Below are 27,557 nucleotides of genomic sequence, written 5' to 3' on the forward strand. Positions count from 1 at the left end.
TCACCTTTTCTTGTCTTTGGAGGTCTGGAGTGAGAGAGCCTGCAGTGTTTCAGCCGCCATCTTCCTCCTGTTAAAGGAGTTAATCTCCTCCTCTAGCTCTCTGCGCTTCTCCTCTAAAGTCTTCTTCTCCTCCTGGTGCATATGCTTGACACGCTCGAAACGCTCATGCAGCTGTACAAAGATACACGAGAACTCACTACATGTACAGAAATCCCAACTGAAACCTGCTGTACAGTTCATACATTTCCAGAACGTCCTTTCAGTGTTTACATATAACATCATCCAGCAGATTTAAATGCAAAGTCCAATAACATTACCAGATGACCTATGAATGTACAGTGTCTTGCAAAAGTATTCATCCCCCTTGGTGTTTGTTCTGTTTTATCACATTACAAGCTGGAAGTAAATGGATTTTTGGAGGGCTCACACCATTTGATTTACACAGCATGCCTACCACTTTATAAAGGTGCAAATTGTTGCTTTATTGTGACACAAACAATAATTAAGATGAAAAAACAGAAATCTGGAGTGGGCATAGGTATTCACCCCTCAAAAGTCAATACTTTGTAGAGCCACCTTTTGCTGCAATTACAGCTGCAAGTCTCTTGGGGTATGTCTCTATTAGCTTAGCACATCTAGCCACTGGGATTTTTGCCCATTCCTCAAGGCAAAACTGCTCCAACTCCTTCAAGTTAGGTAGGTTGCATTGGTGTACAGCAATCTTCAAGTTATGCCACATATTCTCAATTGGATTGAGGTCTGGGCTTTGACTAGGCCATTCCAAGGCATTTAAATGTTTCCCTTTAAACCACTCCAGTGCAGCTTTAGCAGTATATTTAGGGTCATTGCCCTGCTGGAACGTGAACCTTCGTCCCAGTCTCAAACCTCTGGCTAACTCAAACTGGTTTGCCTTCAGAATTGCCCTGTATTTAGTGTCATCCATCTTTCCTGTCCCTGCAGATGAAAAACATCCCCACAGCATGATGCTGCCACCACCATGCTTCACTGTAGGAATGGTGTTCTCAGGGTGTTGGGTTTGCGCCACACATGGCATTTCCCATGATGGCCAAAATGATCAATTTTAGTCTCATCTGATCAGAGAATAATCTTCCATGTGTTTGGGGAGTCTGCCACATGCTGTTGGGCAAACTCCAAACGCGTTTTCTGATTTTTTTTCTTTAAACAATGACTTTTTTCTGGCCACTCTTCCATAAAGCCCCACTCTGTGGAGTATACAGCTTAAAGTGGTCCTATGGACAGATACTCCCATCTCCGCTGTGGATCTTTGCAGATCCTTCAGTGTTATCTTTGGTGTCTTTGTTGCATCTCTGATTAATGCCTTCCTTGCCTGGTCTGTGAGTTTTGGTGGGCGGGGCCTTCTGTTGTCAGGTTTGTAGTGGTGCCATATTCTTTCCATTTTGCTATAATGGATTTAATGGAGCTCCCTGGGATATTCAAAGTTTGGGATATTTTTTATAACCCAACCCTGATCTATACTTCTCCACAACTTTGTCTCTGACCTGTTTGGAGGCTCCTTGGGTTTCATGTTGCTTGTTTAGTAGTGTTGCAGGGTCAGGGTCCTTCCAGAACAGGTTGATTTATACAGACATCATGTGACAGATCATGTGACACTTTGATTGCACACAGGTGGATCTTAATCAACTAATTATGTGATTTCTGAAGGGAATTGGTTGGACCAGCTCTTATTTAGGGGTTTCACACAAAAGGGGGTGAATACCTATGCATACTCCAGATTTCTGTTTTGTTTTTTTAATCTTAATTATTGTTTGTGTCAGGTTTGTAGTGGTGCCATATTCTTTCCATTTTGGTGGGCATGTTGTGCAAATCAAATGGTGCTAACCCCCCAAAAATCCATTTTAATTCCAGCTTTTAATGCGACAAAACAGGACAAACGCCAAGGGGGATGAATACTTTTGCAAGACACTGTAAGTACTGTTATGCATTTAAATTATATTTTAGTGTCTTTATCACCCATGACCTCTGACCTCTCGCTCTCTCTCCTTCAGCTCAGCCTCTGTCTCCTTTACTTTGACGACGAACATCTGGCGCATGTCCTCCTCCATGCGCTGCAGCTCTGCGACAAACTCTCTCCTTTTAGCCACATACATTTCCTGTAGACTGAGAGACACGAGAGATGTTTTGATGGATGGAAAAAAAAATCTCATTCACTCTAAGGATGCGAGTCACACTTTGAAAACATACAGTGGTTTTGACAAACTGATTTTCTCAAATATCTCTTGTTTCAAATATATCATGGTTCGAGGCTGAGGTATAGAGAAACGCTGCTCTATGGATGAAGTGTGGAGGATATGGCAACCCGTGAGCAATACCTGAATGGCTGCATGTCAGTGCTGGGGTCTTTGAAGCCCATCTCTTCGAGTTTGCAGCGGCGGTACAGCTCATAATGGCGTGTGTGTGTCTGCTCCCGCAGGTCCTCCATGTTCACCCGGATCAGCATCTCCCTCAACTTTACAAAATCACAGTGGCTCTCATTCTCCACTGCGCTTAAACAAACACACACATACTGCTTACAGTCTGTAGGACACGTGTGGAGCACCCAACATTGCCTTCTGATACATTTTATGGTTATAGAAATCACTCTCAGAACCAGTGGATCCAGAGTCTGTCTCTTATTAGTGTGTATTTGGGAAGTGGGAGGAAACCAGAGAACCCATAGGAAACCTGAGCTCAGGGTCAAACCAGGGACCTTGGAAATATGAAGCTGTCTGAACATGTTTAATATTTACAGTACTATGTTAAACCAACATCCATGGCCACCACTAGACCAGGAGTATTTTTGCATGATTATGATTATTAAAAACCCTTTACCACAGGATAGAGTGAAAGTTAAAACCACCCTAAAAAAATCAAAATTTTTTACTCCTCTTTGAGGAACAAAATTTACCAGATTTCACACTAGTGTGCCTCAGAATTTTTTATTTTATTTTATTTTTTAAGCCATGACCAAATGGTTAGAGAAGCAACTTTGGGACCAAAAGTTTTGAGGTTTCAGTCCCTGGACCAGCAGGAAGGCTGAAGTGCCCTCGTCTTCTTTGCTTGAGAGTCTTTCAGGCCATGGTGATGTTGGACTCTCTTAATGATGGACGCATATATGTGGTACCTGATTCCTCCAAGGAAGCCATGTTATAAAGGTTACAGAAGCAGCTATAGGTCCAAAAGGTTGCCAGTTCAATTCCCTGGACTAGCAGGAATGGTTGAAGTGTCCTTGTCTTCTTTGCTTGAGAGTTTTTCAGGCCATGGTGATGCTGGACTCTCTTAATGATGGATGCATATATGTGGTGCCTGATTCCTCCAAGGAAGCCACAGTGTAAAGGTTAAAGAAGCAGCATTGGGACCAAAAAGTTGTTGGTTTGAGTCCCTGGACCAGCAGGAAGGCTGACATGTCCTTGTCTTCTTTGCTTGAGAGTATTTCAGGCCATGGTGATGTTGGACTCTCTTAATGGTCGATGCATATATGTGGTACATGCTTCCTCCAAGGAAGCCATGGTGTAAAGATTAGAAAAGCAGCTATAGATCCAAAAGGTTACCAGTTTGATTCCCTGGACCAGCAGGAATGGCTGAAGTGTCCTTGTATTCTTTGCTTGAGATTCTTTCAGGCCATGGTGCTGTTGGACTCTCTTAATGATGAATGCATAATATGTGGTACCTGATTCCACCAAGGAAGCCATGGTGTAAAGGTTAGAGAAGTAGCTTTGGGACCAAAAGGTTGTCGGTTTGAGTCCCTGGACCAGCAGGAATGGCTGAAGTGTCCTTGTCTTCTTTGCTTGAGAGTCTTTCAGGCCATGGTGCTGTTGGGCTCTCTTAATGATGGATGCATATATGTGGTACCTGATTCCTCCAAGGAAGCCATGGTGTAAAGGTTAGAGAAGCACCTATAGGTCCAAAAGGTTGCTAGTTCAATTCCCTGGACTAGCAGGAGTGGCTGAAGTTTCCTTTGAGCAAGGTACCTAACCCCCAAGTGCTCCCCAGGCTGCTCTGGGTAAGTTGTATGTTGCTCTGGATAAGAGCATCTGCTAAATGCCATTAATGTTTGTTTGTTTGTTTGTTTGTTTGTTTGTTTGTTTGTTTTAATGTGTAATTCTGTGCTATCCCAGGATCTCAGGTTTATCAACATATGCTGCATTTGAGGCAAGGTTGCAGCTTGTAATTTCCTGCCTGCAACCAGTAAAAAAAAAAAACAACAACACAGAAATCAACTTGAAATTTCAATTTGTCAACTTGAAGTAGTGTCCTCAACTATGAGCTCTTTCCACCATTTACGTCATGACATCAAAATCAACATGGCAGCTCCCACTGTGAACAGTGTAAAGTCCTTCTTCCCTACTTTTAAAATCATTTACAGCAGTATTAGCTTTAGATCGGTTAATATACAGATACAGTGCTTGGTTAAATCGATAACGTTTACCACACTAATCACAGTTTTGAGAAGCTATTTATGAACATTAGCTATTGCCTACTTTAATTAGCTTGTTGCTAACACTGTTTGCTATTTTCCACTGGCTAGCTTGTTGCTAAGTTATTCGCTGTTGTTCTTGTGCTGCAGTTTCAATCCAAAACATTGCATGAATGTTTTCATTATCAATCTTGGCTGCAGCAGAAAAGAACCAGTAACCTCTCATTGATGTAACAGTGCAGTTCAAGTAGCTTTTTTAATGAGCTTTACATGGTCTGACAGAGCTAATAAGACACTTTTGCATACTTGCCAACTCTACCGATTCATGCGGTAGTCTACTGCTTTTGACAGGTGAATACCGCCTTCCACTTTTAGTCCTAACAACTACCGCATTACAAAATAATCAGTGAACACTGTTGGATTCGCTCTTCTGATTTCGCTTCAGCTGTTTTTGGTGCAGGGGCTACCAGTATAGTTTGTATTCGGTCACGTGACTTTTGCTTGCAAGTTTACTTCCAGTGAATGAAGTGGTGGTTAGGCAAACTAATTGAGCTGCCATTCTGCAAAGAGCTAGTGAAACCTCTGACTATTTTCGCGGTTTAGAGGCCAATGCACAGTCAAAATACCTTCAAAAAGTTGTTCCTTGCAATAGGATTAGATCCTTACATGCTAACAAAGAAGGATTTTTCCTTTGATTTGAAAAATTACCCATCCATTGAGTTCCCCGACATCTCAAACTACTTGGTGCTGTAGACATCGTTCTACACGGACAAACAGATGAAAACGTGGAAGAGCATGGAGGAATATAACTTTTTATAGGTGGCTAGGCTAAAGATCTGGGGATCGGGACACTACAAGATAAATCCTGTATCGTTTATTCCCAGGTAAGGAGGCATTTTGGGGGTTTTTGTACGCGTCTTTGAGATGGTTGCTAGGATGCTACAAGTTTTAGTATCGGGTGTCAACAAACCACAGCCGCTCGATTCTCAATCCTCCCTGCTCTTCTCTTCCAGGTAAATCATTCACAAAGATCCACAGAAGCCCCTTTAAAGACCTGAGTATTGGTGAAACAGGACGGAGAAGTTATCATGGCTCACTATAACTGCATGGCTGGGGAAGCAGTTTCATGCTGTTAACTCATGAGCTCTGTGTTTCTGTTTACATGGATCGTCTCAATTATTTTATGTCTCTAGTTCAGTGTAAGAGCCCAATCTACAGCATCGTCTTGTAAAGATTGCTAGGGCATCCTTATAAATAAAGTGAAAACTTATGCATTAGTTTACAATATGGTGACCACAATCAAACAGTAAACAAAAACACATCTGAGGACTGAAGCATTTCCTGAACTTCAAAACATCAGGAAATAATGGAAAATGGCAAGAAAAGTGATTTGTGAATCCAAGGGAAATAAATCAGAGGAATTTACAAACCTTTCATGAAGTGATCACTGCAAACTCAAGCATTCTTTGACTCTGCTCCCTTCCATCACAACGAAAGGTTCAAGAGCCACCTTTCTCGTCGTCTTTTGGTAAAATCCTTTGCTCTTTCACCCTTTGTTATCACTTCATGGGCAGCCCGGAAGAAACTTTTTCATGGTTTATTTGATTCAAACAGCGCAAAACAATGCAAGCGTAGGACATTTCAATGACTAGCAAAGCACTCCAGTGATAGTAACACTTTGTGAACAGTGAGCTTAGCTGACCACCACTTCATGTCTTGCATATCTAATGAGGTGGATGTGACGTCAGATGCAACCCAACAATATAGCGTCAAATAGTCATATTAAGTGAAGCCAAGAGCCAGTGGAACGGTGCAGTAATGATGTTGAATCTAAACTGTATTGCTCTATCGTGTCATTCCATTGGTTCTCATTATGGTTCTAGCCAATCAGCAATGAGCTGACATATTACAACAAATCGTACCAGTATCTGTAAAAATCAAACACACTCTGGTGATTGCAAACAATGAAGACTCAGAAGAAGAAAAGATTTGCTATGACAACAAGTTCAAGTTGACTTGGTCATCGAATCATCCAGCATCAAAGGATTGAGGTGAGGTGAGAAGCATGCTTTTTGTGAAATATGTCGGTCTGAGTTCTCAGTCAATTTTCTTCAAATATGGCACCCAGAATGCAGGAGAATGCACCATTCTACACAGTTGTTTGTTTGTTTGTTTGTTTCAAAATTTGCAGGGAGGGCATGCCCCTGGACCCACTTAGAAGGGCACAACTGTGCCGTGCAACCTGGTCTACCACTTTTTATTCTCTGGGGGTTGGCAAGTGTGCTTTTGTGGAGGCATCCATCTTTTCCACTTGTGGGAAAATGATGTCAATCACATTGCAAATAACTACTTACAGCATCATGAACGTAGCATTAATCTAAAAGCATGATGTGATTTGTTCTGGGTCAATCTCATGGTGTATTCCATGACTTGTTGGAACATGCACACGTGATGTATACACTCTCAGAAAACAAAGTACTTAATTGCAGGGCCGTCGACAGGGGGGGACAACCGGGTATTTTGTCCCGGGCCCAGGCATGAGGGGGGGCCCAGAACTGGTCCCTCATGAAGATGCCATTAATCATTCTGTTTCATTTCAAAATGTGTTGATTTGGGGGAGAAAAATGTGCTATATTTGCATTCAATGAATGATTTCTGGTTCTTTTGCCTTTATTGTCTTCGAAAATAGATTCAAGAACCCACCTACCACCCCTAATGCAGAAATGGTTTGGTCTTTGATTAAGGCGCCAAATAACACGGCACTATAGAGATCTTGCAGTCACGTGACCGGAAAGTACACAACCGCCATCTTGTCGGTCAAAAACACCGCTGAATACTGCTGCACTCGTGTACAGAATGGATCAATTTCAACCGACGGACTACACGGCTCATTTTTCTAATGAACAGATAACTAGATATATGTCTAAAATAAACGATCTACAGATTTGTGACCCTTATGGCTTACCGGACGGAGTTTTCACGACCGGATTTTGAACTGCCAGCGGAATACCCAGACGTGTATGATTACCTCATCAACTTTCCCTCGCTGTTCAGTGGTGAAGCACTGCGTGCTTATAAATCTCTGGACAGTTATCTTTACAGAAATTCAGGATTTGTCAGCGACTCAGATGTGGCATCTTGTAAACAAGAAAATAATCCTCACTGGATGGGTAAGTCACTTAAGTATTGAGTACAGCACTGACCAGCCGATTATAGAATAAGGTAATTCCAAATCATCCGTGTTGTTTACATGGATCTGGCATTGGAGAGGTAGAGGCTTGGCAGTGGAGATTTGAGTGGCTGTTTGTATGTGTATAAGTATGTGGCAATCATATCCAAATGTTTTAGGCACGCTTGCTGAGCTGCGCTGAGCTGGACTCCGGTTAGCTGAAAGCCCGTGGAACGCTGCCTCTTGTTAATTAAACCTTATTTTGTTGGAAATCATCCTGCGTAGATACGACGGCATGTGAAATTGCCAGCTAGATAGAGTTTAATGTAACGAATGGGCTATAAATGGGGTGTTTTGAGGTTAGTCTGTTGCAAAACATTAAACTTTCGCTTAGACTGGATACTCTTCAAACAATTCCCTTGCTCAAGTGAAAAATGATAGGCCTGTATGAAAAGCGCAATTAATAAAAGTAGCCTAATAAGCCCTAAATGAATAAAACAACCTCTGTTTTATTGTTGTTGCTTACACGTTAAGATTTTGAAATCTTCTCGGTCCAGTTCTATATCCAGGGAACGTTGTAATCCTTTTGGTTTATGCGTAATAAACGTGTCAGCCCCCAGGTCAGATAGGCTAATGTTACGTGGTTGGGAGGGTGTCAATTTTTTTTGTAACATTCTAAATCGAGTACGGAAAGGACGTTTATGAAAAACAAGACAAAAAAATACACTGAAAAACTCACTGTACACATCACTAGTGGTGATGCTTCTATGTTCAGATTTTGGGAAAGCCATAACTCCGTTCTCATTGAGGCCCAGTTCCATCCCATAAACAATCATTTTGGTTTATCAACTACCTGCGCTCAAACATGTCACAGGAGAGGCTCAATGGGCTGGCTATGCTCTCTATAGAGCGCGAACTTGCAAAGAAGCTGGACTTCAATGACCTTATTGACGACTTTGCCACAGCAAAAGTCCGGCGCATTGCATTTCGCACCTGAATAGTTGCAGACTAAGGAAATGTTCAAACTGTAAATATGTTGAAATGTTGAAATAAAATGGTTGACTGTTATAATGGGCTTAGAGTGAATGGAGACTGTGAAAAGAGGGGTTGGGTGTGGGTGGTTGCTGTGTGGCGATGTGCGTGCGCACGTATGTGTGTGTGTGGGGGGGGCCCACTCAGATTATTTTGTCCCGGGCCCAGCCAAAGCTGTCAACGGCCCTGCTTAATTGTACAACAGCTTGTCGTTGAGGCACTACTGTCTAAGGTACTTACTTGTACCCTTTATAGACTGCTTGGGAACATATATGTACCTTTTTGACCCTAAAAAGGTACACATAGTTACCTTGAAGTCCAGTAATGAGTCCTAAGTGGTACATTAGTGTAGATTATACCTTGGGGGACAGAAATGGACCCCTACTGTATCCCTATTTCTGACAGTGTAGGTGGAGCTAATATACCAACAATATACCAAAAGTACAATTACAGTAGCACTATACTGTATATGGGACCTACACATTTCTCCCATGTGGTACACTATATACTGTAGATACTCACCCTGTACCACTCCCCATGGGTACTGCCTGGCTCTCACCAGCTTGTTTCCCACTTTAACCTCCTCTCCACTTCCCACCACAGCAAATGGCAGAAGAGCCTGAAACAGAAAATTAGACACACAGATGCAAGAATTTTACAAATGTTACAAACAACTGTTTACAAACAGCCTACATTTTGAGTATGAGTTCCACTCACGTTCATGGAGGAGTTGATTTCTGCAACAGCTTCATCGTCTGTGGGAAACTGGTAAATCTGAACACCATTGCTGACAAGTTCACTCATGATCTTAACCTTGAATTTATGAAGCTCAGATTTGGAGATTGTGTCTGCTTTTGCAATAATGGGAATGATGTTTACCTATCAAGGATAAAAACAAATAGCCTTCAAAATAAACTGACCCATTAACCTAATTGATTTGACAGATATGCTGCACACACACATTTTATATACAACCCCGATTCCAAAAAAGTTGGGACAAAGTACAAATTGTAAAGAAAAACGGAATGCAATGATGTGGAAGTTTCAAAATTCCATATTTTATTCAGAATAGAACATAGATGACATATCAAATGTTTAAACTGAGAAAATGTATAATTTAAAGAGAAAAATTAGGTGATTTTAAATTTCATGACAACAACACATCTCAAAGTTGGGACGAGGCCATGTTTACCACTGTCAGACATCCCCTTTTCTCTTTACAACAGTCTGTAAACGTCTGGGGACTGAGGAGACAAGTTGCTCAAGTTTAGGGATAGGAATGTTAACCCATTCTTGTCTCATGTAGGATTCTAGTTGCTCAACTGTCTTAGGTCTTTTTTGTCGTATCTTCCGTTTTATGATGCGCCAAATGTTTTCTATGGGTGAAAGATCTGGACTGCAGCCTGGCCAGTTCAGTACCCGGACCCTTCTTCTATGCAGCCATGATGCTGTAATTGATGCAGTATGTGGTTTGGCATTGTCATGTTGGAAAATACAAGGTCCTCCCTGAAAGAGACGTCATCTGGATGGGAGCATATGTTGCTCTAGAATCTGGATATACCTTTCAACATTGATGGTGTCTTTCCAGATGTGTAAGCTGCCCATGCCACACGCACTAATGCAACCTCATACCATCAGAGATGCAGGCTTCTGAACTGAGCGCTGATAACAACTTGGGTCGTCCTTCTCCTCTTTAGTCCGAATGACACGGCGTCCCTGATTTCCATAAAGAACTTCAAATTTTGATTCGTCTGACCACAGAACAGTTTTCCACTTTGCCACAGTCCATTTGAAATGAGCCTTGGCCCAGAGAAGACGTCTGCGCTTCTGGATCATGTTTAGATACGGCTTCTTCTTTGAACTATAGAGTTTTAGCTGGCAACGGCGGATGGCACGGTGAATTGTGTTCACAGATAATGTTCTCTGGAAATATTCCTGAGCCCATTTTGTGATTTCCAATACAGAAGCATGCCTGTAAGTGATGCAGTGCCGTCTAAGGGCCCGAAGATCACGGGCACCCAGTATGGTTTTCCGGCCTTGACCCTTACGCACAGAGATTCTTCCAGATTCTCTGAATCTTTTGATGATATTATGCACTGTAGATGATGATATGTTCAAACTCTTTGCAATTTTACACTGTCGAACTCCTTTCTGATATTGCTCCACTATTTGTCGGCACAGAATTAGGGGGATTGTAAAGATTCCCATCTTTACTTCTGAGAGCCGCTGCCACTCCAAGATGCTCTTTTTATACCCAGTCATGTTAATGACCTATTGCCAATTGACCTAATGAGTTGCAATTTGGTCCTCCAGCTGTTCCTTTTTTGTACCTTTAACTTTTCCAGCCTCTTATTGCCCCTGTCCCAACTTTTTTGAGATGTGTTGCTATCATGAAATTTCAAATGAGCCAATATTTGGCATGAAATTTCAAAATGTCTCACTTTCGACATTTGATATGTTGTCTATGTTCTATTGTGAATACAATATCAGTTTTTGAGATTTGTAAATTATTGCATTCTGTTTTTATTTACAATTTGTACTTTGTCCCAACTTTTTTGGAATCGGGGTTGTATGTGTATATATTAGTATTTATGGTAATATGAAGCATGGAAAACTTGATTCGTTCATTTTTGAAAAAATGAAAGGTGATAGATCCTACTTTACTGTCTAGCATCTTCATGGTGACCAGGTCGAGGGATCTGAGGGAGTGGCCTGTAGGGGAGATGAAGTACAGGCAGACATGGATCCTCGTGTCATGGTAGTTAAAGAGTGAACGTTTGATCTTCAGCTCCTCTTGGAGGAAGTTCTCAAACTGGGCATCAATGTAGTCTGTGATGGGTTTACAGCTACAGAAAAAAAAATACATTGACGTAACTTCCTTGTAAAATAACTGTAAAGCATATGTATCATTATAATTATGGCATTATCACCCTCATATTTATTAATTGTGAAGTTGATAAGTAACAACACAATCTGAAGTAATTTATTCCACTTAGACCAGAGCAATTTGCCAACAATTGTGATTATTTTTTATTCATTAAAGAACGATACATCCTACTTTTTATCCATTTAAAGAGGTACTGCACAGTAGTTTGTTTGTTTGTTTGTTTTGTTTTAGCTGTAAACTAAATGATATGACTGTGATGAAACATATCAGTGCTGGTGTTAATAATCACAAAATTACCATTTTTATAAACAGTCAGCATTTTATGGGTTGAAAATGGCTCAAAGCGCCATCTAATGCTTAAAATCATACTGAACCTTGCAAGGCCAGTGCTGATATAGAGTTAGTCATTTGGTACTTCTCTTCAACATCCATCCATCCATCTATCCATTATCAATAACTACTTATCCTGTGCAGGGTCATGGGCAAGCTGGAGCCTATCCCAGCTGACTATGGGTGAGAGGCGGGGTACACCCTGGACAAGTCACCAGGGGCCTCATGTACAAAGCTTGCGTACGCACAAAAAAGCTACGTACATCACTTTCTGCGCAAACATTCGTATGTACAAAGATTGACTTGGCGTGGAAAAGTGCGGTACTCTACGCAAACCTCATGGCTGGCGTACGCACATTTCTGGTGCATCTTGGTACTTGGCGACACTTAGAGGCAGAGCAACGCAACTACATTTAGGCCTACTCGGTCAAGAGTCATGACATGGCGATAAGAGGCATCCAAAAATGCATCGGAACATCAGGATGCGTGAATTGAAATGTATGTCAGTCATACGACATTGTCGAGACACATAATGCGAGACTGTTGGGTAAATGCCAACAGATCCATCAACCATCCCTTCCATATTGTAATTACGGGAAATGAGAAACCCCAGCAATATCATTTCGATATTATTCCCATTGACTATTGGTTAATTAATTAAATTAAAGAATGCACATGCAGGACCATGCATTGCAGCTAGCTTAATAGATCTTCCTCGCGCATTTGCTGCGAGGTGTCAGACTGAAATATTATTATTAGTTGATGTTGTGTGGGGTAGCCTTATCACATAATTATCAAGATCAATATATGAAACGATTTCCAAGTGCGTACAAATCAGACACAACCGCGGTGTGTGGGGACCAATCACTAGCATGCATCAAATTAAATGAGGATATAAAAGCATGCGCAACATGTGGCGATAACCGATAGGATGACAATGGCGTGGTTGGCCTTATTGGAAGATGCTACAAATGGTCGGATTAGGAGGGAACAGGTGTTCCGTGATTACACCGATTTCCTGGCTCACGATGATGACTGGCATATCAGCCGATTCAGACTTCCAAGAGCCATTCTTTTGGAGCTCTGTGCTGAGTTGGGCCCGGGGTTGGAGAGGGAGACGGCGAGGAGTCACGCCTTACCCGTTCCTATCCAAGTCCTGACCACGCTTGGGTTCCTAGCAACAGGCTCATTCCAGAGGGAACTGGCCGACCGGTCGGGAATGAGCCAGACAGCTCTCAGCCGCGCTATTCTGTCTGTGTTAAATGGGATCATCTGACTGTCAGCCAGGTACATACGGTTTCCCTATGATGTGGCAGACCAAGCACAGATGAAAGCGCAATTTGCAGCGATAGCAGGTTTTCCAAATGTAATCGGAGTGATCGACTGCACGCATATTGCTATAAAGGTGCCATCTGAGGGTGAATATGCGTACGTGAATAGGAAACCTTTCCACTCTATAAACGTACAGATTATATGTGATGCCCAAATGCGCCTGACAAATATCGTGGCAAGGTGGCCTGGGGTGACCCACGATGCATTCGTCCTGGCGAACAGCTCGGTGGGAAACAGGCTGGATGCCGGCAGAGTGCGTGATGGGTGGTTACTTGGTAAGCAATCTAAAACACTTGAAGTGAATTCACTTGAAATATACACATGTTGGATAGCTTATGCTGGACCTATCCCAATTGTTCATAGGAGACAGCGGCTACCCACTCCGAAAATGGTTACTGACCCCCCTAGCCAACCCACGGACTGATCAGGAGCAGCGCTACAACAACCTCCACGCACGGACACGGTCAGTGGTGGAGTGCACCATTGGCCACCTGAAAAGCTGGTGGCGCTGCCCTGACCGGAGTGGGGGGGTGCTGCTCTATCAGCCCGACAAGGCGTGCCGTATTGCGCTGGCGTGTGGCATGTTACACAATGTGGTGCAGCGGCACGGCATGCCAATAATGGAGCGAGACCTGCCGGAGGACCCAGACCCTGGGCCTCACAACGAGGTGCCACAGCGACATGGCATACAAACCCGGCAGCGCTTAATAGCCACAATGTGAAAAGGTAAGGGCAGACGGGACACGGGACACCATTAATTTTTTAAGATATTCTTTTAATGTGTTATTCAGTTCCTTCAATTCCTCGCGGATTCCCTCGAGGTTGTCGTTAATCGCCTCTATCCCCTTTAAAATTTCCCCCTGCGACTCAAGGACCGCGCGCATCAGCACCCGGCCTGTGGACCCGGCGACAGGGGCAGGCGGTGGAGAAGGGGGGCAGGTGACAGTGACGCTGGATCCGCTCGGCTGGGGGTCCTCTTCCTGCTCGGGTGGGATGGACTGGGGGCCTCCTGTTGTTCCCTGGCACCCTGCTAGAATACATTTGTCATTAAAATCCTATTGTGGAAAATATGTGCACGTTTTATTTCTGGTTACATGTGGCTAGGAATATTGGGCCTACTAAGAGAGGAAGACATTTCCTCAAATACAGGGTGTCCCCGAAAAAATGTACACATTAGAGCACTAAAGGTGTTTTTTTGTTTTCAAAACCCATGTAACTCAAATAGACACTCATTGTGGCACAGGCACTGCGGATGATGCGAATCATACCGTTATCTTGGTATAGGCTACATTCACATTCAGTGGCATACAATCAGTGACCATTGCATGTCTCATAGCATACACTTTGAACATCACTTTAATTGGAGGTGACAGAACAATTAAGTGATGTATGTGAATTCTATTACACTGTGCTAAAGGCAGGGATTTCAGTTCACACATACTTTATGGCGATTTAGAGTATAGGCTACATTTTTCGGGACGCCCTGTATGAAAATGATTACAGCACCTGTGAGATCCTGCTGGGCCAAGTCGGAGTCCCCCTCTTCGGGCGGAACCACGCCGACTAATGCATGGTCACCGAGGACCGCAGTCACCCTCTGGTTGGAAGGGGAGAGGACCTCGACCCCCGGCCCGCCACCCGTCTTCATTGCGCTCCTGTGCTGCGCAGCCATCCTCCTTTTCACATCTACTTTGATGTCCGGCCATTTTTTTTAGTGTCGGCTGTGGATCGATTGTTGGCCCCAACTTGATTGATGACATTAGTTATTTGCTCCCAATTCAGACGTTTGGTTTTGGTGCTGATTCCGGAGGAGAGGCTTCCGAACAAGATCTTGTGTCTTGCCTCTACCTCCGAAATCAGCGCCTCCACCTCGCAATCTGTGAAATTTATTTTTCGAGATTTCGCCATGTCTTTTACCTAACGCGGGCCTTACTGCAGGTCTATTTATACTAATTAACATATTCAGTGTGGAATAATTGAGGGAGGCGATGGGGCGGGGAACGGGGCTCGTGCATGTGTGCCGAATTCCACGTTGATTGGGATGTACAACAGGAGAGTGCGTGGAAACCTTCGTACGCACTGATTGATACATCCGGATTTTTTTGGTCGTACGCAAATTTCCCGATTTTGACGTGCGCACATATTTAGTTGGAAATCCACGCAGGTCTTTGTACATGAGGCCCCAGATCATCGCAGGGCTGACACATAGAGACAAACAACCATTCACACTCACATTCACACCTATGGTCAATTTAGAGCCACCAATTAACCTAATCTGCATGTCTTTGGACTGTGGGGGAAACTGGAGCACCCGGAGGAAACCCACACAGACACAGGGAAAACATGCAAACTCCACACAGAAAGGCCCCCATCGGCCACTGGGCTCGAACTCCGAACCTTCTTGCTGTGAGGCGACAGTGCTGACCACTACACCACCATGCCGCCCTTCTCTTCATCATGAAATTTTTATTTTAAAAAAAAGAGAGAGAATGTTCACACTGTCTAAGCAGAGGTGGGTGGAACCACCTCCCCCAGCCCCCAGCCCTTGAGTGGGAGTCTGTGAAACTGCACTTATTTTCAAATATATGTTAATTGAGACTCATCATTCACAGGAGTTTACACCCCCTCACCCAAACCCACCCCCCTCCTCAGCCCTTCTTTGCCCCCCTTTCATCCAATTCCTGCTCCACTCTCAGGCCTTTGCTCATTCACTCTCTGCTGCTTATCTGGGTCCGGGTAGGGGGGCAGAAGTTGCAGCAGATGGTGAGGCCTCCTTCTCCCTGGCCACCTCCTCCAGCTCTTCCGGGGAGACACCAAGGTATTCCCATGCCCGTCAAGTGATATAGTCTCTCTAGTGTGTTTTGGGTCTGCCAATGGGGTCTTCTCCCGGTTGGGCATGCTTGGAATCCCTCACCAATGAGGCATTCAGGAGGCATCCTAGAGAGATGCCTGAACCATCTCAGCTGGTTCTTTTCGATGCGGAGGAGCAGCAGCTCTATTCTGAGCCTCTCCTGAATATCCAAGCTTCTCACCCTGTTTCTAAGGGTGAGCCAAGACACCCTTCGGAGAAAGCTCATTCCTGCCATTTGTATCCAGGATCTTGTTCTTCAGTCACTACCCACAGCTTGTGGCCATCGGTGAGATTAGGAACGAAAATCAACCAGTAAATTGAAAGCTTTGCCTTTTTGGCTCAATGCTATCTTCACCATGTCCTCATTACTGCAGAAACTGCACCAATCCATTTATCTTGCTCCATTCTTCCCTCACTCAATGACAAGACCCCAAGATACAACTGCTCCACTTGAGGCACAGACTCATTCCCAACCCTGAGCAGGCAATTCATGCTGTTCTGGCTTAGAACCATGGCCTCAGACTCGGAGGAGCTAGTTATCAACCTTCACACTTGGCTGCAAACTGCCCCAGCACAAGCTGGAGGTCATGGCTTAATGAAGCCAACAGGACCACATCATCTGCAAAGAGTAACAATGTGATCCTGAGACCACTGAAAGGGACACCCTTCATCCCTTGGGTATGCCCAGAAATTCTGTCCATAAAAGTTAATAAAATGTTGCCCTAGCATTGTTGTTTGAGGTAAATGTGTCATGAAACTTATTGACAATAAGTTATATTATTTTCTAGCCATGTTGGCCTTGTACTTCTAATTTAAAAAAAATCTAAAGACTTGTCTTGGTTGACTGGTTACATTTGATGTGAATGGAAAGTTGAAAATTTGGTGCTTCACTGACAGAAAAAAGTATTGTTTAAGGAGTTACTTGTTTATTTCTTAGTCAGTATAGAATTAAAGAAGAAGAAGAAATTAGCATGTATAAATGAGGTGAGCAATCAAAATTAAAACTCATACCTATTAAATGGCAGGGTTTACTTAGCTTACATATATTCGCCCATCAGTGTCTCGAGTGCTAAAATGTGTGCATTCCACAAACCTTTCTTCTTTATTGACCTGGTCACCAAACCCCACGGTGTCGACAATTGTCAGCTTGAGCTCGACGTTGCTCTCCTGCAGCTCATATGTCTTGGGTCGTAAATACACACCACTTTGATAGTGACTGGCCTCCTCATTTTCAAAGACTGTGTTAAATAGAGTGTTCATTAATGTTGATTTTCCAATCCCAGTTTCACCTGAAAAGGAACCAGGTCATATGGTTTCACTCAAAGGTTCTCCCAGTCACTCATTGTGGCATATCTGTGAGGTTTTATCTTGTATTTCTACACTTTGGTTATCTGCTTATTTGAAAGATGGGCAAATTTGTCTGGTCAAAGTCCCTCCTGTGCCAGGACCCAGTGTTCCCAAGCAGTCTTCCGGCCCAGTACTAACCAGGCCCTTAAGGCACATCGGGTACCACCAATCTCCGTTTCTATAGCCCTCTGCCTTTTGTGTATTATATAGCTAGGGTTATAGTGGGGGACTGGTCCTCTGGTAACCACAAGAGTTTGACTCCCTACTCGCATTTGTATTGTGGTGTGCATCGCCAGATGGTAGCAGGTACCATTTTTACGATAGGCTTTGGTATGAACCGACTGCAAGTAGAACTTGCGATCTCCCAATCAAGAGTCAGACATGCTAACCACTAGGCCAGCTCATGGTAGTAAAGAATAAATTAAGGTCAAAAGGTCAGAATCAAGGGTAAAGGAAAAAGGAGGAGAGTATGTTAGTGTAGTTGAAGGTAATGAAATACAGTGGGGCAAAAAAGTATTTAGTCAGCCACCAATTGTGCAAGTTCTCCCACTTAAAAAGATGAGAGAGGCCTGTAATTTTCATCATAGGTACACTTCAACTATGAGAGACAGAATGGGGGGAAAGAATCCAGGAAATCACATTGTAGGATTTTTAATGAATTAATTGGTAAATTCCTCAGTAAAATAAGTATTTGGTCACCTACAAACAAGCAAGATTTCTGGCTCTCACAGACCTGTAACAACTTCTTTAAGAGGCTCCTCTGTCCTCCACTCGTTACCTGTATTAATGGCACCTGTTTGAACTCGTTATCAGTATAAAAGACACCTGTCCACAACCTCAAACAGTCACACTCCAAACTCCACTATGGCCAAGACCAAAGAGCTGTCAAAGGACACCAGAAACAAAATTGTAGACCTGCACCAGGCTGGGAAAACTGAATCTGCAATAGGTAAGCAGCTTGGTGTGAAGAAATCAACTGTGGGAGCAATTATTAGAAAATGGAAGACATACAAGACCACTGATAATCTCCCTCGATCTGGGGCTCCATGCAAGATCTCACCCCGTGGGGTCAAAATGATCACAAGAATGGTGAGCAAAAATCCCAGAACCACACGGGGGACCTAGTGAATGACCTGCAGAGAGCTGGGACCAAAGTAACAAATGCTACCGTCAGTAACACACTACGCCGCCAGGGACTCAAATCCTGCAGTGCCAGACGTGTCCGCCTGCTTAAGCCAGTACATGTCCAGACCCGTCTGAAGTTTGCTAGAGAGCATTTGGATGATCCAGAAGAGGATTGGGAGAATGTCATATGGTCAGATGAAACCAAAATAGAACTTTTTGGTAAAAACTCAACTTGTCGTGTTTGGAGGAGAAAGAATGCTGAGTTGCATCCAAAGAACACCATACCTACTGTGAAGCATGGGGGTGGAAACATCATGCTTTGGGGCTGTTTTTCTGCAAAGGGACCAGGACGACTAATCCGTGTAAAGGAAAGAATGAATGGGGCCATGTATCGTGAGATTTTGAGTGAAAACCTCCTTCCATCAGCAAGGGCATTGAAGATGAAACGTGGCTGGGTCTTTCAGCATGACAATGATCCCAAACACACCGCCCGGGCAACGAAGGAGTGGCTTCGTAAGAAGCATTTCAAGGTCCTGGAGTGGCCTAGCCAGTCTCCAGATCTCAACCCCATAGGAAATCTTTGGAGGGAGTTGAAAGTCCGTGTTGCCCAGCGACAGCCCCAAAACATCACTGCTCTAGAGGAGATCTGCATGGAGGAATGGGCCAAAATACCAGCAACAGTGTGTGAAAACCTTGTGAAGACTTACAGAAAACGTTTGACCTCTGTCATTACCAACAAAGGGTATATAACAAAGTATTGAGATGAACTTTTGTTATTGACTAAATACTTATTTTCCACCATAATTTGCAAATAAATTCTTTAAAAATCAGACAATGTGATTTTTCTGGATTTTTTTTTTCTTATTTTGTCTCTCATAGTTGAGGTATACCTATGATGAAAATTACAGGCCTCTCTCATCTTTTTAAGTGGGAGAACTTGCACGATTGGTGACTGACTAAATACTTTTTTGCCCCACTGTAACTCAGCAAAGGTGAGTTGCATTCTTTAAGTGGATAGAGAGAGACAAAGCGAAGGACTGCGAGTCTTTAATGCTCCAGTAGACTCATTAGATCATGTATCAAATCTGAATAAGTTAAAGGTTCTGACTGCAAAGTTGAATGCTGGACAAGATTTTCTATTTCTATTGCTGTTGGAGTTTCAAGATGTTTCGTTGCACACACACACACTGTGTATCCTATGTGTAAATGTTTTGCCGAGATAAAATGTGTCCAAGCAAGTGAGCCACAACATCATGTGATCACCGTGGGGTGTTTGACCTACTTTTAACCAAAACAAGTCAGCATGGGCAAACATGGCAGACTTGGCTCTCCCACCAGCTAAAAGCCAGCAGAAAAGAAAAGGAAAGTCTGCCTAGTGAGGGCAACTATAAGATAGATCAAGGTTAGATGATGTCATTTTTCTGGACAGATGACTAAATCATTCTAGTTAGTGCTTAGCTATTTTAATCTTGGAATGTATGGGTTCGACTCGACGGGAGTGAGTATGGAGTTATACACCTAATGTTTTGATCTTACAGAGAAAGAAATGAGAACACAAAAGCAGTAACAGAAAAAATATATATTTGTATATATTTTGTTTCACGGATCTATTTGAGAATGTCAACCGAAAAATTACATCACTGTGACTCAAAACTCCGAGGTTGATGCGGAGTCATGATGCTTTCTGCACGTCGCCATCTTGATGTGATGCAGTTACATGGTTATGCTAATTAGTTAAAGCTCCTCGCATTCGGCTGTTTCTGTAGGGCCGTACTGTTTACCTCAAGAGGTCGGAAAATGGTCCCAAAACGGAGAAAAGCGACCCTCAGGATATCAAAATGATCACATCTCATCTGCATGAGATTGTTCTTGCAAGACTTAGGAAAATCCCTGTGATGACCTGGCGACTTGTCCAGGGTGTACCCCGCCTTTCGCCCGTAGTCAGCTGGGATAGGCTCCAGCTTGCCTGCGACCCTGTAGAACAGGATAAAGCGGCTACAGATAATGAGATGAGATGAGATGACTTAGGAAAATGCCATGCAAAATAAAAAAATAAAATAAAAACCTTGAAATTTTCAGATAACTTTGCTGTTAGCACCTTTAAATGACTCTGATAAGGAACTTCTAGACTTTGGAGTGATCTGAGACTCTGTACTCATTTCACTAAACCCCTGGTGAAGTGAGTTAGTAAAGTATATTAGAGTCAATGCTCACCCACACAGAGGATGTTGAAGCAGAAACCTTGAGACACTGACTTGCTAACCAGCTGATCTGGGAGGCTGTCAAATCCAACATGGCCGCTGAGAGTCAGAGTCCTTTTGTCCTCAGTCTGAGTGGTGAGAAAAGAGTCAAACACTTAACATCAAACGATATCATCCATGAAATCATTATCACTAGCTCTGAATGGATTAAACACATTTAAAACAGGCATAAGTGACCTTAAAGCAACATGGTTTCAAATGTTAAAAATGCTTTAAAAAAATTAGATTTACCAAAGGTATAATCAATAAATCTATGCATATTTCTTCTTCTTCTGCCTTTGGCAGGTCCTCCAATAGGTTTGACAGCTTCCATCCTTCTCGATCCTCCTCCCAAGTTGCCCATTAGTGTAGCTCTTCTTCTTCCTCTTCCCCTTTTCCCTTCTAGTTTCCAATCTATTACTGTCCGATATAAACTTTCCCCTCTCAATTCTCAATACATGTCTTAACCACTACTTTCTCCTGTCTTTTAGTGTTTTCAGCAGTTCTCTTTCAACTCCAAGTTCTTGTCGTATGCTCTCATTTGTTCTTTTCATCTCCTATGTGATCCTTAACATTCTCCTCCATAACCACATTGCCAATGCATCTAGCATATCATCTTTCTTCCTGAGTGTCCATGTCTCTGGTCCGTATAAGGTGACAGTCCAGACCAAGCACTTCATAAGTCTGATTCTAAATTCTTTTGGTAAACTTTTAGATGTTAACACCCTCTTGTTCCTTTCATCTGCAGAGTTAACCATTGCAATTCCAGTTTTCACTTCTTTCTGAATTGTTCCACCTGCTGATATCAAACTTCCTAGATATCTGAAGTGCTCTCCTTCTTCCAGCCTCTCATTTTCCAAAGTTATATTCAAAAGTTTTTGTCTCTTCTTACTTATATGCTGTACCTTTGTTTTTCAAATGTTGATCTTCATTCTGGGGCGGCACGGTGGTGTAGTGGTTAGCGCTGTCGCCTCACAGCAAGAAGGTCTGGGTTTGAGTCCTGTGGCCGGCAAGGGCCTTTCTGTGCAGAGTTTGCATGTTGTCCGCGTGGGTTTCCCCGGGTGCTCCGGTTTCCCCCACAGTCCAAAGACATGCAGGTTAGGTTAACTGGTGACTCTAAGGCCAAGTTTACATTAGACCGTATCTGTCTCGTTTTCTTCGCGGATGCACTGTCCGTTTACATTAAAACACCTGGAAATGCCGGGAAACAGGAATCCGCCAGGGTCCACATATTCAATCTAGATCGTGTCAGCTCCGGTGCTGTGTAAACATTGAGATACGCGGATACGCTGTGCTGAGCTCTAGCTGGCGTCGTCATTGGACAACGTCACTGTGACATCCACCTTCCTGATTCGCTGGCGTTGGTCAAAATGCCATGTATACACCTTAATTCGGCTGAAATTGAACCGAACTTGATTTCTCGGAATCGAGCTACACGACCTAGTTTATGCGATTTCTGCCGAGCTACTTTGTGCATGTATACCCTATCGAGCTAGTTGTCGAGCTACTTCCGGAAGTGACGAGTGACGAGACCACAAGCGGGAAACACAACAGCCTCGGTCGGCATGACAACAGTAGTAGCGAGCAGCAGAAAAGGTCAGGAGGAACAAACGAAGAAGAGAAAATGGCGATGTAGAGCTCTCTGAAGTGTGGGTGGAGCACAGAGGACGGCAGGACAAAGCTTCTGGTACTAATAGGCTTTTTATTGTCAGACTTTTCAGTTTAACAGCCTACTTTTATTCTTGAGAGAAAAACACACACACACACGCGCGCTGTGTTCTAGTCCCGGGATGAGCTCTCCCCTCTGCTCTCCCTCTGCCTCCTTAAATAGGGCGCGGTTACTGGGAAGACACACAAACACAGGTTAATTACCATCAGGTGAAGTGATTCTGCCACTCACCTTCCCTGGCTCCGCCCTCCCGTCACAGACCGGCACTTGACCACGCCCCCGCTGCCACAGGCAAGCAGAAACGTGCACTTCTGGAGCAATGAGGAGACAGAGTTCATGCTCATTCAGCTTAAGGAGTTGAATATATTAAAATTCATGGACGGGAGAAAAACGCGCAATGGAGAACATGGAACTGATAACTTTGTTTACACTCTTGAATAGCTCTTCTTCATGACGACAACCGGAAGTGTACCAACATGATGGGGCGTGTTGCGCCACCTGTGGCTCGGGTGCCCAATGCACCTCACACAATAGCCCGATTTCATTGTGTGCATGTAGGATTGGATTTCTCTGGCACCCTGCTGGGACCTTCAGCTCGATTACCGACAGCAGCTTGATTTGGATGTGCATGTAAACGTAGTGACTGACAAAAGAGGTGAAAGCAGATAAGAGGAGCTATGCTGAAAGGATCCAAAACAGCCTTTCAGCCAACGATCCGGCGTCAGTGTGGAGAGGCCTGAAGAACATCACCAACTACAGGAGACCATCCCCCAACACTGCAATGAACCATCAACTGGCTGACGAGTTGAAGGTGTTTTACTGCAGATTTGACACATTCACACCTCTCCCCCCCTCAGACATTAAAGACCCATTTACACCCTCTGCTATTCTGCCTCCTCTCGCCTCTGACCCCACACCAGCACTCAAGATCTGTGAAGAGGATGTTTGTCAGCTTTTTCACAGACAAAAGGTCAGGAAGGCACCCGGCCCAGACGGTGTGTCACCCTCCTGTCTGAAGGTCTGTGCTGATCAGCTGGACCCCATCTTCACCCAGATCTTCAATAGATCCCTGGAGCTGTGTGAAGTCCCCTCATGCTTCAAACGCGCCACAATAATCCCAGTTCCCAAGAAAACCACCATCACAGGACTGAATGACTACAGGCCTGCAGCCCTCACATCTGTAGTCATGAAGTCCTTTGAGGCTACGTTTACACTAGACCGTATCTGTCTCGTTTTCTTCGCGGATGCACTGTCCGTTTACATTAAACCGCGTAGAAACGCCTGGAAACGGGAATCCGCCAGCGTCCACGTATTCAATCCAGATCGTGTCAGCTCCGGTGCTGTGTAAACATTCAAAATACGCGGATACGCTGTGCTGAGCTCTAGCTGGCGTCGTCATTGGACAACGTCACTGTGACATCCACCTTCCTGATTCGCTGGCGCTGGTCATGTGACGCGACTGCTGAAAAACGGCGCGGACTTCCGCCTTGTATCACCTTTCATTAAAGAGTATAAAAGTATGAAAATACTGCAAATACTGATGCAAACACTGCCCATTGTGTAGTTATGATTGTCTTTAGGCTTGCCATCCTTCCACTTGCAAGTAGTAAGTGATATGCGCTGGGATCTCACACACAGCGGCTCAGTCCCGAATCACAGCTTGTGCACTTCACTCGCGCGCTCTGTGAGCTGCGCAGGGCCGGAGTGCGCACCCTCCAGAGGGCACTCGCTGTTCAGGGCGGAGTGATTTGGAGCGCAGGATGCCTGCGGAGCCGAGCGTATCCGCGTATTGGCATTGCTGTGTGCACGGCTAACGGTTTTAGTGTAAACACGAATCGTTTTAAGAACGTTAATCTGATGATCCGCTGATTCGACGTAATGTAAACGTAGCCTGAGAGACTGGTGTTGTCACACCTGAAGGACATCACAGACCCCCTGCTGGACTCCCTGCAGTTTGCCTACTGGGCAAACAGGTCAGCAGATGATGCAATCAATATGGGACTGCCCTACATCCTGCAACACCTTGACTCTGCAGGGACGTATGCCAGGATCCTGTTCGTGGACTTCAGTTCGACGTTTGTAGTTTATCTTGAATAAACTTGAAACTGGTTGTTTATTAACATATCAAGTGACTAACATCAAGAACATTACTTGCTCTGGTTCCCGCTGACATTGTATAATGAAATCTTGCGAGCTAGTCTTGCGATACATGAGTCTAAACACTTCATAACAAAACAGCACAGCTGTCTACATCTCCCTTCTTTAGCTGTGCCTCCAACTGGAGTTAATTTACATCCATTACTTAAAAAAATATATACATACCACATTAAATGAAAATTTACCTGCTTTCACTTGAAAGAGATATACTGTATGGTGTGTCCATCTGAACCTATAACTTGGACAGTTCCAAAATTTGCAACACAACAGATACTAAATAAAAAACATTTAGATATCTTTTAAGGTGTTTTTTTTCTTTCTTCTTACATTTCATCTAACTTATATACTTTCTGTTTGGTTTAGATACTCTGCCAAACCTGGTGAGATACCCAGAAGTGGTGGATTGAGCTGGGCCTTCAGCCTGCACCTTCATGTGGTGCTCCAACACCTTGCTGGGAGTCTTTTCTTGACTCAGTTCATTATGGCACGACTCTGGCACTGCCTTTTCAGAATTTTCAGGCAGTGATGTTTTGTTGATCAGCAGCTCAGGTGTGTGCTGTGACAGGTCCAGTTCCTCTGTATGTGAAGGTTTTGGCTCCTTAACAGGCAAGACGTGGCGTCTGTTTCATCGGTACTCCTTTCCTTCAGACTCAATGATGTATGAACGTGGTTCAGTGCACTTCTTCCTCGCGATCCCCAGTTTGTCATACCCCTTTGTTGTTTGTAGTCTAACCACCTGGTTTGGTGTGAGGGGTGTCAGTGGCTTGCTGGTTCTGTCGTAGTAGTGTTTGTGTTGTGCACCTCTTTTGCAGCTGTGCCTTGACCTTGGTGGTGGCCTTTGCTGTTGGTCTCAGCAGCTGTTTGCAGATGGGCAGGGTTGTTCTGGTGCGTCGGAACAGTAATCTTTGTGCTGGTGATCCAAGGACCATGTCATGGGGTGTATTCCGCATTGCTAGCAGATTCAGGTAGAAGTCAGTTCCATCTCGCTCTGTGGTCTCCAGCAGCTTCTTTGCGCTCCTCACAGCCCTCTCACTGAGCCCATTGGACTGCGGGTACTCTGGGCTGCTTGTCACCAGCTGAAAGTCCCATGCTTCTGCGAATTCCTGAAGTGCTTGGCTAGTGAACTGGGTGCCACTGTCGGTGTATAACTTCAGTGGTATGCCATGTACGGAAAAGTGGTGCTTCAGCTTATTTATGACAGTCTTGCAGGATAGGCTGTTGAGCTGGTCAATTTCAAACCACCCGGAGTATGAGTCGACGAGCACCAGGTAATGATGGCTTTTCCATTCAAAGATGTCGGTGGCAACGATAGACCATGGTAGGTCAGGGACTGTGTGCAGTTTTAATGGTTCCTTTTGTTGGTGTGGTTTCAAGCTGTTACACATGCTGCATGATGAAATAGCAGTCTCTATGTCCCCATTCACTGATGGCCAGAAGACACTTTCTCTTGCCCTTTTCTTTGTTGACTCTATCCCTGGGTGTCCTGTGTGTAGCACACGAAGGTATTCGGACTGCAGAGAGTAAGGCACAACAGCTCTGTTTCCTTTCATGATGATTTCATTCTCCACAAGCAGCTCATCATGGAAGTTGAAGAATGGTCTCACCTCAATGGGTACACTGCTTACATGTCTCGGCCAGCCATTCCGAATGCAGTTGGTGACCTTCTGGAGGACACTGTCAGATGCTGTGTGCTTGCGAAGTTCTTCAAGGCGCCGTGGAGATATCATTTGTAGGGCCAATACCTCAAACTCTGGATTTTCGGCATGTTGCGGGCTGACGTTGCACTGTGGTGCGCGAGAGAGGGTGTCAGCCAGGTAGAGATGTTTGCCTTTTTTGTAGGTGAATGTTAGGCTGAACTTCTGCAACTGCAACATCATGCGCTGTAAGCACGCTGGGACTGTGTGGAATGGTTTGTTGTGGATGGTGACAAGAGGCTGATGGTCAGTCTCAATCATGACAGGCTTGCCGTAGATATAGTCATAGAAGCGGTGACTGCACTACTGCAAGTAGTTCCTTTTCTATTTGTGCATATCTTGTCTCCGTCTGTGTCAATGTGCATGACGCGTATGCTATCGGATTTCCGTCCTGGAGGCACGCAGCTCCAAGGCCATGTTGGGAGGCATCACAGGTGAGCGTTACGGGCTTTTCTGTTAGGACTAGGACTGTTTTGGCCTCTAGAGGCCGCTGTTATTTCCTTTTCATGTCGTGTTTATTTTGGCCTCTAGAGGCCGCCACTGTTCCTGTGTTTTGTGTTTGTGTTAATTGCCTAATTATCTTCACCTGTGTCCTTAATTAGTTTGTCTATTTATACCCCTGAGTTCAGTCCTCTTGTCACGGAGTCTTTGTGCTGTTATGTTTATCTCCAGTTTCCTTTGTACTGTGTTTTTTGATCTTCTTAGCTTTTGTATTTTTGCACTTTGCTTTTCTTTTGGATTATACTCTTTGGTTGTTTTTTTTTTGTCTTTTGTTTTGCCCTGTATATAGTGTATATAGTTTAAATAAACCTTTTGATTATTTTTCTACTTCCGCCTCACGCCTCTGCATTTGAGTCATCCCCCTGGTGGCCTAGTGGGGGTTTGCTGGATTATCACACCAACGAACCAGGTTCGAATCCCAGCAAAACCCTAACAGAAAGACTCCGTCATGACCGACTCAGCAGAGGCTGCTTCAACTGTCTACCCGGCCAACCTTCAGGGAATTATGGCAGCTTTGACACGCTTTGGAGCGACCATGGACGCTCATGGACGTACGCTCACCAGCCAACGTGAGGCCCTCGCTCGCCACGAGGAACTGCTTCAGCAAATTGGGAAAACCTTGGCACAGCTGACATCTCTGCCTGCATCTCCTGCTCCTGATCCAGTTCCTGCTCCTGATCCAGCTCCCACTCCTGCTCCAGTGCCTCCTGCAATGCTGCCTTCTTCACCTCGCGAACCCAGCCTTCCTGCACCACAGAGGTATGACGGCAAGCACAGTGAGTGCCGAG

General features: G+C 44.2%; 1 protein-coding gene across 1 annotated transcript; it reads right to left on the reverse strand.

Annotated features, from left to right (window-relative positions):
* LOC132882067 (septin-8-A-like) lies at nt 1-27,557 on the reverse strand. The gene is made up of 9 exons (XM_060915288.1): nt 27,366-27,557; nt 20,723-20,831; nt 17,130-17,325; nt 11,296-11,482; nt 9,354-9,515; nt 9,159-9,255; nt 2,352-2,520; nt 2,007-2,139; nt 1-171 (listed from the first exon to the last, which is right to left on the reverse strand). Exons 1-9 carry the CDS (start codon nt 27,414-27,416, stop codon nt 1-3), a joined length of 1,275 nt encoding a protein of 424 aa, XP_060771271.1. The 5' UTR covers nt 27,417-27,557.

The sequence above is a fragment of the Neoarius graeffei genome, chromosome 2 (assembly GCF_027579695.1).
Source record: "Neoarius graeffei isolate fNeoGra1 chromosome 2, fNeoGra1.pri, whole genome shotgun sequence".
Lineage (NCBI taxonomy): Eukaryota > Metazoa > Chordata > Actinopteri > Siluriformes > Ariidae > Neoarius > Neoarius graeffei.